General features: G+C 41.4%; 1 protein-coding gene across 5 annotated transcripts in view; it reads right to left on the reverse strand.

Annotated features, from left to right (window-relative positions):
- Nucleotides 1-13,245, reverse strand: part of LOC114877622 (focal adhesion kinase 1) — a 30,432-nt gene that overhangs the window by 2,492 nt on the left and 14,695 nt on the right. For 2 of the 5 annotated variants that reach the window (XM_029190473.2, XM_046285044.1), the window contains exons 2-20: nucleotides 11,036-11,545; nucleotides 6,567-6,712; nucleotides 6,326-6,501; nucleotides 6,122-6,253; nucleotides 5,894-6,043; nucleotides 5,635-5,823; nucleotides 5,470-5,550; nucleotides 5,167-5,389; nucleotides 4,765-4,800; nucleotides 4,510-4,644; nucleotides 4,254-4,436; nucleotides 3,956-4,172; nucleotides 3,702-3,892; nucleotides 3,429-3,633; nucleotides 3,283-3,362; nucleotides 3,052-3,206; nucleotides 430-573; nucleotides 205-354; nucleotides 36-135 (exon numbers count right to left, since the gene is read on the reverse strand). In XM_029190473.2, coding sequence (XP_029046306.1) covers nucleotides 36-135; nucleotides 205-354; nucleotides 430-573; nucleotides 3,052-3,206; nucleotides 3,283-3,362; nucleotides 3,429-3,633; nucleotides 3,702-3,892; nucleotides 3,956-4,172; nucleotides 4,254-4,436; nucleotides 4,510-4,644; nucleotides 4,765-4,800; nucleotides 5,167-5,389; nucleotides 5,470-5,550; nucleotides 5,635-5,823; nucleotides 5,894-6,043; nucleotides 6,122-6,253; nucleotides 6,326-6,501; nucleotides 6,567-6,712; nucleotides 11,036-11,118 — 2,776 coding nt within the window. In that variant the 5' untranslated portion in view covers nucleotides 11,119-11,545. Of the gene's footprint in view, nucleotides 1-35; nucleotides 136-204; nucleotides 355-429; nucleotides 574-1,386; nucleotides 3,207-3,282; nucleotides 3,363-3,428; nucleotides 3,634-3,701; nucleotides 3,893-3,955; nucleotides 4,173-4,253; nucleotides 4,437-4,509; nucleotides 4,645-4,764; nucleotides 4,801-5,166; nucleotides 5,390-5,469; nucleotides 5,551-5,634; nucleotides 5,824-5,893; nucleotides 6,044-6,121; nucleotides 6,254-6,325; nucleotides 6,502-6,566; nucleotides 6,713-8,649; nucleotides 9,449-11,035; nucleotides 11,546-13,245 lie in introns of those variants that run through there. The other 3 variants (XM_046285041.1, XM_046285043.1, XM_046285042.1) reach the window with 3 other exon arrangements.

The following is a 13,245-nucleotide window of genomic DNA, read 5'->3' on the forward strand; positions in this document are numbered from 1 at the left end:
ATACTATGAGATAAATGAAGTGTAGGGACTAGTACCTTGGGAAAGAGACATTACCGCACGAACTACACTGGTAGTGGAATCATACACTTTGTCATTGGTTCTATCCAGATCTGCAGTAGGTGTTGGTTCCATTTTCTGTAAATTCAGGATACTTTGCATTCCATACCTTAGTACATCTGTTTAATTATTAAGTAAGTATATTACCTTTACGACGATTACTTTCTCGCTACCCTTATCAGAACCTAAAGAACCAGTATTAGCACTATGTTGTTCGTGATTTGGTGATTGCGTGACTGAACGTGGAACTGGAGGACTAGCGCTTTCGTCTCCGCTCGTTGCAATTGATAAACGTTTCTAATTCAACAAAAAATAGTATAACGAAATAATGATTACATAAATGTAACAAACTGTAAATAAACGAAATCGTACTTCTTCTCTAGCCAACCAGCGACTATCCTCTTCAGACTGACGCTGTTGCTCTAAGAGTCGTTGTTCCAACAATTTTTGTTCATCGTCCACACCGGTGTTGAAGTTTTCTGCTACGTTGTCGAACAACTGCGATTGTACGGTTCTCTGAAATCAAACAACTTATTAGAAACGATTCGTTTTTCCTTTGTACATCTAATGTAGTAGATATTTAACACAGTTGATTGTCACACATTTGTTATTTTTAATTACTAATGTAATTTTAATAGTTTACCAAATTTTCTTAATTTTTTTTTTCAATTACTTGATTAAATTGACCACAATTAATCCCGATGACAATCAACGTGTTAACCCTTTGCACTCTGACATTTTACGGTAGCGTACATTATAGAAATAAATTAATAATAAGTGGTAATAAAATTAATAATTAGAATTGATACAACTAATTCTTATAAATGCTACATATTACTCTGTGCCTGAAAGGAGGCATACTTGAAGTACAAAGGGTTACTAAATATATATATATATACATATTAAAATTAAAGAGATGCATAATTTTCGATGCAAAACCAATTTTAAAATAATAGTGCAATCATATTCATCGCATGCAGCTCAAAATTGTTATATAGTATCATTATTATATCCATTCTTCATGCAATAAAGATTAGCCTACTAAACTGCAAAACAAAATATCCAATTATAATAATGAAACAGAAAATAAAAAAAGGAAATATCTAGCCGTATAACGGGAGAAAGGGGCCATCGTGTCAACTTAAAACGAGCATATCAGCGCGTCTGCATATACCAAAAGCAGTATGCATGGTATTGTATATACATTTGAATCGCAATAAAAGTATATGGTGCTGTAAGAATGGTCGAGTCATAAATAAGAAAAAAAAAAAAATATATGCTGTTGCAGATAGAAGATGCGTTTGTCATTCCTAGGAGGCTTTGCCAAACCTGATCTTGCTGTGCCTCCTCTGTCATCGAGCTGCTCGATGACATTGTGCTGTCACTGACAGCGGACGATATCAGAGATCCGGAGAGCGTACCATCTGTAGAGCTTGTCAATTGTTCATCTTGCTTATGAGTTACGAACGTAGTGATTTTTGCTACACCAGTCGCTATCTGAGGCGTACTAGATCTTACGATTCCTGGTTGCATGGATGGTTGTGCTAAATACTGTGTTGCATTTGACGCGCTAGTAGTTGGATTGGTAACGTTACACTGTGCCTGACCATGCTGCTGTTGGGTCGCGTTAATGGAACACGATTGCTGTCCCATGACGATGTTACTTTGATGAATATACTGCTGGTTAGCCTGTTGAACCGTAGCACCTGACGTGGCAGTGAAATGCACTTGAACAGGGTGATGACTTTGCGCCATGCTAAAAGACAATTGCTGATTCACGCTGGTTGCTTGAGAACTCGGTACATGACTCGCTATTCCAGGTTGCATTTGTTGCGCGTACACGGGACCCTGAACTTTTAGAGGTTGCACCATACCAAGGGAGGTTGCATGGGCCGTGTAAAGTTGGTTAGCGCCGCTCGATTGACTCTGTTGACTGGTGTGTTGCGCGGGTATGTAAGAAACTGCTTGATGAATGGGATTCTGCCGTTGGATGTTTTGCACATGCTGCGGCAAGTACATTGGCTGCGAGCCTAGATGGCTGATGTTCGAGTATATTTGCTGATGTTGATAGTTTTGAGCGTGCAACGGTTGAGCTTGTAGATTTTGTCCGGAAGTAGAAGTGTAGACCAAATTAGCCCTTGGATTTGGTATACAGGATCCAGCAGAGGTACTGATAGATTTCAAGTCGGACGCATTTTGATGTTGAACGTTTTGTGCTCGAAACTTTAGAACAGGACCGTAAAGACATTCTGCGGCTGACGTAGGAATAGCGGTGTTAGCTGAGCTAACAACAGGCGCACGGGGATAGACGCCAGCAGAACTTTGCGAACAACTAACATTCTGACTTATTGGTTGACCAACGCTAAACGATTGATTGGTGTTGTTAGAAGAAAATTGACCACAACTGGTGGATTGATTCTGATTATTCGAGCCTGCGATATTAGTTAAGCTACTAGGCCCAAAGTTTCCAGGATTCTCACCGAAATTACCACCTACGCTGGGACTTTGACTGAGATTACCAACGATAGCGGAGCTTTGCGTGAAATTAGCGACAGGCCCATATATTTCGGCACAAGTAGCCGCGGTAGTTGTAACAGCAATAGCGCTGGACATAGAAAACTTTTGAACGGGAGAGTAGAGATCCCCAGTGACGTTACCGACCACTTTCGAACTAACCGCGTACAAATTTTGCATCTCTTTAACCTTTTGCTGCTGTTTTCTATTGGCAGCGGGTGACTGAGCTTGCGCCGTCTCTGAAATACTGAGGCTGGACATGAGAGGAGTGTCCGAGGATTCGAGGGAATCTAAGTTTGTGTCGGATAAGGTGGAGTCTCCTGAGTGAGTGTCGTGAGAGACAGAAGGTTCTGAGGCAGCTGGATCGAAAAAGGGTAGATCTGAAACTAAGGCAGTAGTTAAGACTTGATCTTCGTCTTGGAATTGCACTGCTAAGGTATTGAAAGCCGAGGCGGGAGTTGTGTACACGGAGGGACATACCCCCCTGTTTTGATTATCCTTGAGAAGTTGTGCAAGAACTTCAGGACTTTGAGCAACGATATACGTCGAAACTGGCGCTACGGCGGTTAACTGAGATTGATCCGTCGCGTTTTGAGGTTGCCTCGAGGGTTTCGGTGGCGGTACATCGTCTGCACCTAAACAACAAGAAAATCATTTGTGCTCTAATTCATAATATATGTACCTTTGATTACATCGAAATAATGCACATACCCCAAGACATAGCTTGTACTCTCCTGTTTTCTCGTCTCATCGTTTCTTGCTGCTGATGTTTTTCTTCTAGTAATATTTCACTGCAACAATGCAATGCAATATAACGATGTAAAAAGGTAATATAAAAATAAATTGTATGTACTTACTGCAAAGTTTCTCTGATTTCTTTGAACGTTGGTCGTTTGCTGGGTTCGTAACTCCAGCATTGAGACATCAAAGAATATAATCGTGGTGGGCAGCGATTTGGTAATGCAAGTCTTTCACCGTTTTCCAACTTACGGATCACTTCGTTGTTTTTCACACCTTGAAACGGCTTTACGCCCAACATCAAAATCTCCCACATGCATACACCTTTAAACGAGTACAAAGAAAGGATGTTAGATTCGTTCGATAATAATTGAAAATTTGTCAGAACTTACCAAACATCCAGACATCAGAAGATGTTGTAAATCGTCGAAAATTTATGCTTTCAGGCGCCATCCATTTTATAGGTAACTTACATTTACTTGCGGTGTAGTAGCTTTGATCTTCTACCCACCTACTAAGGCCAAAATCGGCTAACTTAACGCAATTGTGCGCAGAAACTAGCACGTTTCTTGCAGCAATGTCTCTGTAAAAAATTAGTAAGAGGATAATTTCTCGATAAAACAGTCTTTCTTTATTTGTTAACTACCTGTGGACGAATTTCTTGCTTTCGAGGTAAGACAGGGCAGTGCTTAGTTGAAAAGTATAAAGTAGAAGAGTGGCGAGGTCCAGACGATGTTTATTCGACTGCAGATAAGCTCGCATCTCTCCCAACCTAGCTAATTCCATTACTAACCAGATCGGTGCTTCTGAACACACTCCAATTAATCTTATAATATGAGGATGCTCAAATTGTTGCATTATATCTAAAAATGTTCAATAGCATTATTTTGCGTATTCATGGCAGATAGCATTTTCTTGTTCAAATTATAGGAATGTTTCTTTACAAGCTTCTTCGAGGAATTTCTCGGACGTAGCGAGGTCCGCGTCAACCTTACAAGTTTTCACTGCTACCGCTATGGTCTGGCCGTCCCTTCCTTTGTAAGAACCTTTATGTACATTACCAAATTGACCCTCCCCGATAATTTCACCCAGTTCCACTTGGTTCCTTACTATTTCATAATCTTTGGCTATAGATTAAGAAAGAAATTTAAATAACAGTAGAATGGTTCACATAATGTTTCACTTAATTCAACTACTTACTAGCTGGAGTTGAGTAGTCTCCTTCCTCGTCCACAATTTCTGCATAGTCCTCTGACAAAATAGTTCCAGTTTTGCTAACATTTTTCTCTGGGCTATTCGTGCTTCCATCTTGCCTGTATTTTGGTGGATGAGCGTCTGTTTCAAAGTAAGGGGCACGATTAGCAATTGCAAGTTCTGATTAACTGTGATTCTCATGCATTATGATGTTAGACTAAACATTAAACTACGACAAAGGGATCGTTCGATGCTACAAACCTTTGCATGGACAGGGATAGTTTTTCCACGATGCAGCTTGGAAGTGTAAACGATTAGAACTTAGTATCGTTCGTTAACGCAAACGGGGGGTTCGTGCTAGATGTTCAGGTGTAAAATATGAATACGGTTATGAAGATACAAGGGAACTAAACGTTCAGTGTATTCGATAAACGAAACAATATAATTCTGATTTTTCAAATACCATGACAAATGTCAGTAAAAAGTTAAGGTACAATGTTTATCGCATGAACATCAAAATTGTTAGCTTTAAAATGGTAATACTAATAGGATGAGTATCGAGATAACAATAAAAAGCAGAGAAAAGATTGAAATTTCATTGATGAGTATAAACATGCCAGTTTTCACGGCTGTTCCATTAAATCAGTTCAGACAGTATTGTACCTTTTCTGTTCCATAATGAGGTGTTACTTCCGGTAACTAGTCTACAGTATCCGTCGATCAAATCTGCTAAACTTTCTGCTTGGTCCAGACTCGAACAGGTTATACTTAACGTTTCAGCAGTCCCAGCTACCCTTAATTTAATACACGCTTTCGCGTGTTCCTTACAGTCCGATACAAGGGTCTGAATAGACTGTATCTGAGAGAACTCTGCCATTCTTGTTGGCTACGTAATACATTAAACGTTTGGTGTAATACCAAGGTTTGATAATCACAATTAGTAAAATTTATACAAGGGAAACCTACCACCGTTCCGCCTCTGTGAGCCATATAAGATATGCCTAAGTCTGGTCCAATGACTAGTTCTACGGGTATAGACCAGCTTGACTAAAAACAAGAACAGGAAAATATACATTTTATCAATGTTTAATACTTGTAAAAAACAGCAACGTTCTTTGTGAATCAACTCACCCCCAAAGCACATATGAACCTTTCCTGATCGAATCTGTAGTGTGCCCTTAAGAGATCAAAGAACTTGAACATGCATTCTAATTCAGATAATGCTGCTACCTTTTTGAAGTGCTGTTGTATCAGTTTGCGTAGAGCCTTTGGTTTCATTCCGTTCAATACGGACCGTGGTAAAAATTTGTGCAGACCAACCTAGGCAATCAAATTCAAAGTACTCGTTCTTTCACATAAGAAACATGTAACATTTCCACTTTCTATTTACCTCTCTTTCTAGGTACTCGAGATTACTCTTCTTGTCAAGCGCAACCTGATGCATGTCTTTGAAGAAATATCGAATTTCTAGACAGCATAATTGAACAGCCACATCTTGATCTAGAGCCGAGTGGTTCGCGCATAGATAATCATTTCGAACCTGAAATAAAATTAATTATATCGCGAATATTTAACATTTACTACGATGTTAATATCTTGCATCTCTGATTAATAATACCTGATCGTAATAATAGTAGAACGTTACTTTATCCTTTTCGTACAAATCATTTAGGTTCTGGGGTAGGTATCGCACCCTTAGTTCATACCTCCACTCGCAATGGGGATGTTTCTTTTCGTACTTCTCCTGAACCTGTTAAATAATACCAAATGATTCACAACAAACTATACCATATTCTTTAGAAAATCAAAAGCATGAAGATACCTGGTACATGGTAGTGTCTTGGTGTAACCAGTAACTCTCCCCCGATCCAGGATGATGAAGCCTCATGGCGTAGAGATTTCTATAGTGCCTTGTACCAGCAGCTAATCGACTAGTTACCAAAGAAATGATACCCCTTACATCGATCGCATCACCGAATTTAACAAGATTGAAACCACCTGAAGAAACACAAATGATTCGATTAAAAATGCCAGCACGAGAAGAATAGAAAAAAAAAGAATACCATTAGGTAGATGGACTTTCAAAGTCGCTTTATCCATGGGGGTGGGCGATCCATGGGGAGGCGTGTTTCTTCCACCCCCGCTTCCTTGTACACCACCACCGCCACCTCCACCTCCATCTCCCACGCCAGTGCTCATCCCCTCATGGCTACCATGGAAAAAATGAAAAGATCTCGGCTTAGTCGACGACCACGTTAACTATGCATTATCTTGTAAAACCTCGACTGACGCTGGCTGACTAACGTGAAAGCGTTTGCCGGAAGATTAATTTATTCATTGGTTGATGAAGGAAGGGATTACTTTAGAAATCTTCTTATGAAAAATTTCCAGCTTCGAAAAAGAGGAAATTCTCCCTTAACTCTTCCGTTTAATGTCTCTCTTTTTTCTTTTTTAGTAGGTATTTACTTTTTATTCGACGTTCCACGAATAAAGAAAAACTCGTCCGTTTCGACGAACGATTCGCTTAAAGGATCAAGATCCTCCTCCTCTATGTTGCACAGTTTCGCGAATAAATTACACATTTTTCACAGAAATATTTCTTAATAGAATAGAACAAAGGCGATTGCGATTCTTCCGCGTGCAAATCAACGTGTCATCGATTGTTTCATTAGAAACGATCGTTCCCAGGCGTTCTTCGTGCACTACGTCGATCGTTACCCGGGTATTTTTAGATATTACAAAAGCATAACTCGGTGATACGTTCACTGATCGCGACTACGGGCTTCTTCAATTCTACCCCGAACTGGATGTCTGACTAGCGTCTGATCAACTCAAAAAATGACTGACTCTTTTATAGAACAGATTATAAAGGGTGGGGTTGTAATCATTGTGTCAAAGCGAACGTCAGGTGATTCTATGGAAGAGAATGCCTAATTTCTTTATATTACAGTACTGTTACTTTGGCGGCATCGAAATTGAATCATAACAAAAGCTATTTGAGTCAGCTGATAAGTTCACTCACTCGTCAGACGCCTTATTGGCAACGAATTTCACGATCAGACACATTGGGGAAACTCGAACGTCGATGACGTCAAGCACGAGAGCTAATGAAATGTCTCGTTCGTTTGTCTTCGATTCGATCGTTAATAAATACCGAACGTGGACGTTAAATTACGTAGGACCATTGCGTGGACGAGCATACAGACGAGAACATTGAGCCTGTGTCCAGAGGAGGGAATAATTTGTGATGGGCATTCAAATGGGAATTAAATTTCGGGTATTTCGTTGCGAGCGATTGAATCGATGAGAGGAGAGGAGAACCAACGGGACGGAATCTCGGAGCAAGCGATATCTCAAGAATGTATTGGCTCTGACTGAGTAGAACAGAAGCTAATTTGCAAATAATATTTCAAGAATATGCTAATCGCCAAAGCTGAGATTCCTCGTTATTAAAAAAAAGGTGACGATCACGAGAATGTCGTTGAACAGTTTTCATCGATGAGCGTCGTCCAGCTAAGGAATGCCGTCGGTCAGGGACGAAACACTAACACCGAGTGCCAGGAGCTACTTCCATTGAAATACTGGAACAGCTAGCTCCGAGACAAGCTAATCTCTGTCATGGTGTCTTATGAAATTTTAATTCAACAGCTAGAAACAGTGACACTCGAAAGATCAAGCATCGCCTCCCAAAGCCGAAGATCGAAAAGGATGTTCGTTGGACGTGGATGATGAAACGGAGCGAAGGTTTGTTGGTTGGCAATCTGGCAGGGATTTGTTTTTCGTGTAACGTTATACCGATTCGTGGCACGATTCGAGCTCGTATTTACACCCGAGCCGATGATCCGTAAACGATTATCGATGCAGCGTGCACAACTGCCAATATATAAAAGTTTTATATGTACACAGGGTGTTTGAAAAAGGTCGCACACCCCGAGATCCTAAGGGTGACTGGTATAAAAAATAATGAACGTAGGAGAGAGAGAGGGGATTTCTACGGCCCTGACCCAACGGCGTGAACAAAACTATACGCTACGCACCTGCAACTGTCGCCCACGCACTTTACCTTTCACTATTACTTTCTCTATTGCGCTCTTGCATCGTCGCGGATTTGAAACTCGTAATATACATTTTTCCCCTATCAATTACCTCTTTCGAGACACCTTGTGGAACTTCCACGTGCCCAAGGTGTCCGGGCTGTAGGACTCGTTGCACCCTAGCTGACCGAGGGAACACAGCAACCCTCCGTTCTCCTTTCTCCATCGTTTCTCACGCGGATAACCTTTGTCCCGTCTGAGTAAAAGGATCCCTTTCGGATCCTTCGCGAAAGAGTTCAAATTTTGACCACGACAACTCGACCAAGAGATTCCATTCGCTTTGCGTTCAACCAGCTCCAACATTATCGTGGAACGCGTGTAATAAAGTTCACAGAGATACACTTTAATCGAGGTGTGTAACGTTCAGGAAAAGATGTCTATGTTTCTGGGATCAGAGCTGAGAGAAAATCCTCTGATCGATCGATGGATCGATTTACGGATACACTGGTGAACTTTGCACGCTTCAGACATCCTGTAATAATCACCTACTTGTCTATCGGTCATTTTTGCATCGGACACCGTAACTCGAGCCTGTCGTTCGATACGATCCCTGGATCGTGATCTGGAACCGTGTCGAAATGGATCTAGTTTTATGAAATTCAATTACTGTGTCACGGTATGTCTTTCGATGAGAATCTCCGAAGAGATTTAGCTTTCTGCTAGTGGAACTCCGATAGGGGTAGTCTTGAGAGTCTGAACTTTTGTCCCATATGTTCGCACAGTTGGTATTAATGACAAAGTTGGGTCAAAGTTCCGTGGAATGTACAAGGCGTTCCAAAGTTGAATACTCAAACTTTGCGGATGTCTTCGAAGGGTAGGAATTAAAGAGAAAATATATGCGAATGTATTAAACACCCAATGCAACGCGATATTAAGTATAATATTTAACAGTCAGTGTATTGCACGTTATACAAAATGAACTATAGAAGGATTAATATTCAAGTTGCATTGAAAGTTTTTCATCTCGGGCAAGTTTGAAACAGCGTTTTCAATTTGAGAATGGAGCGACGAAAATGAGACTCGTCGCGTTCTAGTTTTTCCAGCGGTCGAATCACCAGAGACGAGAATATTCATCCTCGTTCCTCCACCGTAAATATCGACAGTATATACATATGTATACGCGCGCGTGTTCCCAGGTTCGTTGTCGAACAGAAACTGATCAACGTTTCGAACGGACAACCTGCCATTCTCTCTTTTCCTATCCTTTATTATCCTAGCCGATCTTATCCTCATTTCAAGTCAGTTGTACCGAGTGTTTGGCAGCTTGTAATCGCGTGGGACGAGGTTGAAAAATCGCGTCATTGGCGCAATTCCTGCGAACAGGATGGTGGTGGGTGATTGGGTGTTCCAGGTCGACCGACAGACTGCCTGGAGACGTCGATCGCGTTGATTATTTATTAGAAACACCGTAGTTAACCTTTTTCCTAAGAACTAGACGTACAATCCTGTGTACAGATGACTTTTCTCCGGTAACCCGTTGAATGCCAACGTGGCTCATTACGGGCCCACAATCCAATATTGCAAATATCTTGAAAGCTATAACAATTAATATAGCGTAGTGATTTTCCTTCGAATCTACACTGCTCGTGAACTATATGGGACCTAGCTATAAACCAGCTTATGAACCTTTAAATTAATTGCCCTATCCCGTGTGAATCGCCGAGTTTAACGAACACGGTAACTTCGTCAAGATTGCCGGGATAAGGAAGCTAATTGTGGCTAGATTCCTTTTTATTGATCCTGTATCGATAGCCAATTCGATTGGACGATATAATTTGATTTTCGAGAGAAAGAAAGTGCTCTTTCACAGTAAACGGTGTTAAATAAATAAATAATCGAGGAAATTGAAAAGTTATCGAAAAGTCTAACGAGACGAGGATGGCGAAGTCGACTTAATGGCGGCAATTAGCAACGGTAACCAAGAGTAGATGGTCGATGACGGCAATTTCGCCATGGTTACCCCCGTTACTATCGGCGCAACAGCCACGAAAAAGAAGCTGTTTCTCCTCTCTTCCTCTTATCGCTCGCGGCATCGCTCCTTCATTCACGAATTTCCAAGTGACTTTCAAAGGGCTTTATGCACGCAAATTGCCATTGGCTGCTCTTCAAACGAAGCCAACCCCCCTTTGTTTAAACGCCTGTTCCGCGGTTCTGGGGATTCTAACAGCTGGATAGCCAACCGTTCCGAAGGAACCTCGATCTCTCCCTCATGGGTGCAAACTTTTCAAAAGCTCTCCTTGCATTATTATGGTGATTCGATTCAATTCGATTTCACGCCAAGGGGAAAACGCGATTTCACCTTTGCTTCAACGATTTTCGTGCTCGAACAGAGTGCACTGAATACCTATGATATTCGATGACGCTGTATGATCTTAATTGAAAATGACGGCGAAATTAATTTCTTTTCAGACGAAATGTATAATAATGTGTATACTTACTCGGTGGTTTCGAGGTACTGGAAGACCCGGTAAACGGGACGTCGATACATGAAGAGATGGTCTTCAACACGCTCCACCATCATCCTAAAACCACTTCATTCGAAACGGTGGGTCACTGATCATCACCCACCGCTGATCACTTTTCTCATCGGCACGAATCGCGATAACAAACACTATAACAAACGTCGCGAAAGCGATACAAGTACGATTATTTTCTTTCTGTTCGAATCTACTGAAAATTTACTCTCCAAGCAACGGTCGCGTCGGCACCGGTAGGATTTACACAGGATTTTGATATGTCTTCCTCGTTCATCGACGATGCTCCTTCCTCTTCCGGTGCACTTGCTGCATCGCCACTTTCGAATCGATACCGTCGCCGGAAACACGCACCGCAGGTGCAACGGTAGATTTCTATCTGGTCTTCTTCGTGAAACGAATCACCGTTCGCAAATATCAACAATTAAAATGTCCCTTTCTATCTTGATCGTTCGTTACTTTCGTTCGAGTATTCTGCAAAATCGATTATAATTTTAAAATAATCAATCCCTTTTCTAGGAGGGATGATCGCCTTCGAATTATTTGAATGATAATAAACGTGGCGAGAAGATATGTCTTGGACTTGTTTGGACATTTTAGCGAACGATGGTTATCGGAGGCTCGGTAAGTCTTCTAGAACGATTCACGAGGAACTCTCCTCGATAAGGATCTCGCGTGTACCTTGCACGCAAGTTGAAGAGGACCTAGCCCTAACCTACCGCAAAGGTAACGGGCACCGCCTAAGCCTAGCACCGCAATGCCACTTCCGTTTCGGGGTGGCCATCAACCCCTAAAAACACGGAAGTCTTGGCTCGAGGCGTCGGTTGCCAATTCCGGGCGCAGCTACGGGTTCTATCTCAACTGAAATCGCGTGCAATTGTTGCTGTTGAATCGAAACGAGTGTCGATGCTTGAGAAGTGAATTATAGTCTCGATATTTTTGGAATAATTTCGTAAAATATTTCCACCTTTGGCTACGTATTCGTAGGAACGAGACTGTTGGCGTTGACCCGAATAAATCTCGAAATTTCTAGCTCCGGTCTCGGGAAACCGCATTGAAAGCAACGAGACCGTGGTTATGGATTAGAACGAGCCCCAATATATGTCGAATAAGATGGAAAAGGACGAACAGCGTCGAATAAACGTACTCGATAAAAAGAGACGGATGAATTTAATTCACGAAAAAGGATCGCACGACTCCCGTTAAGGTATGCAACCTATTTTAAGATGGACACCACCCACGTCTGTCTGCAGTCTCTGCAGAGCCGACCACCGCAGAGTTGTTCCCGTTGGTACGTTAATTAGCCTGAGAGTTCTGCAAACGTATCGCGATATGATTTCTAGAATCAATGAAAATTATATGAAAACCCGACCGTTATTTGCAAATACCATTTATAACCAATTACTTATATTAAAATGAAAAATCGGAATAAAAGAACAGGCAGAGAGATACAAAGTCACAAAAACCAATCGCGTATGTAAATCCCTACCTATTCAAAGCTTTCGCTTTTCCATATTCGATTCATACATCGTGCCACAATGGAACATAAATTGTTCTTTAATGAGCGTCAAAGTAAGCAACTAAATTATTCATGAAATTTCAATAACCGACAATGAGTAATTATTACAGAGTGAATAAAATTCAGAAAATTAATTATTGATGAACTACAATTGAAATTTGTACTCGTCGAAAAGCATCGACTTCCAAATATGATGATCATTATTTTTCAAAGTACTTGAATCATGAAATTCAAGCGGAGCCGAAGGAAACGGAAGGCGAACTGAGGAAATAAATGGCAACATATTTCACCAGGCACGGTTGGTGATCGTTCATAAATATTCGTAGACGGTGTCCCAGGAATAAAGCGACGAGCCAAGAAGGAAAGCGATCTTCTCGAGGGACGTTATAAAGTTATGTACGCGTCGATTTCAGGAAGTCGATGTTCCCTCGAAACGAGGAACAAGAGCGTCCCTAAAATTATACGATTCACGGACCAGTGAACTTTCGAGGAACTTGTAAGCCTCTGACGTCCCCGTGAGAGGCTGAGGCGAACGATAGGAGAGAAACGACACCCGGGGTTAAACGACGGAAACGATGGAAGTTTCGACCTTTTTGCGTTCGGACAATTTCGAAGGGGAGAAGAGCGCGTGCTCCATGCGAATTTCCAGGTGCGC

This window comes from Osmia bicornis, chromosome 3 (genome assembly GCF_907164935.1).
Source record: "Osmia bicornis bicornis chromosome 3, iOsmBic2.1, whole genome shotgun sequence".
NCBI lineage: Eukaryota > Metazoa > Arthropoda > Insecta > Hymenoptera > Megachilidae > Osmia > Osmia bicornis.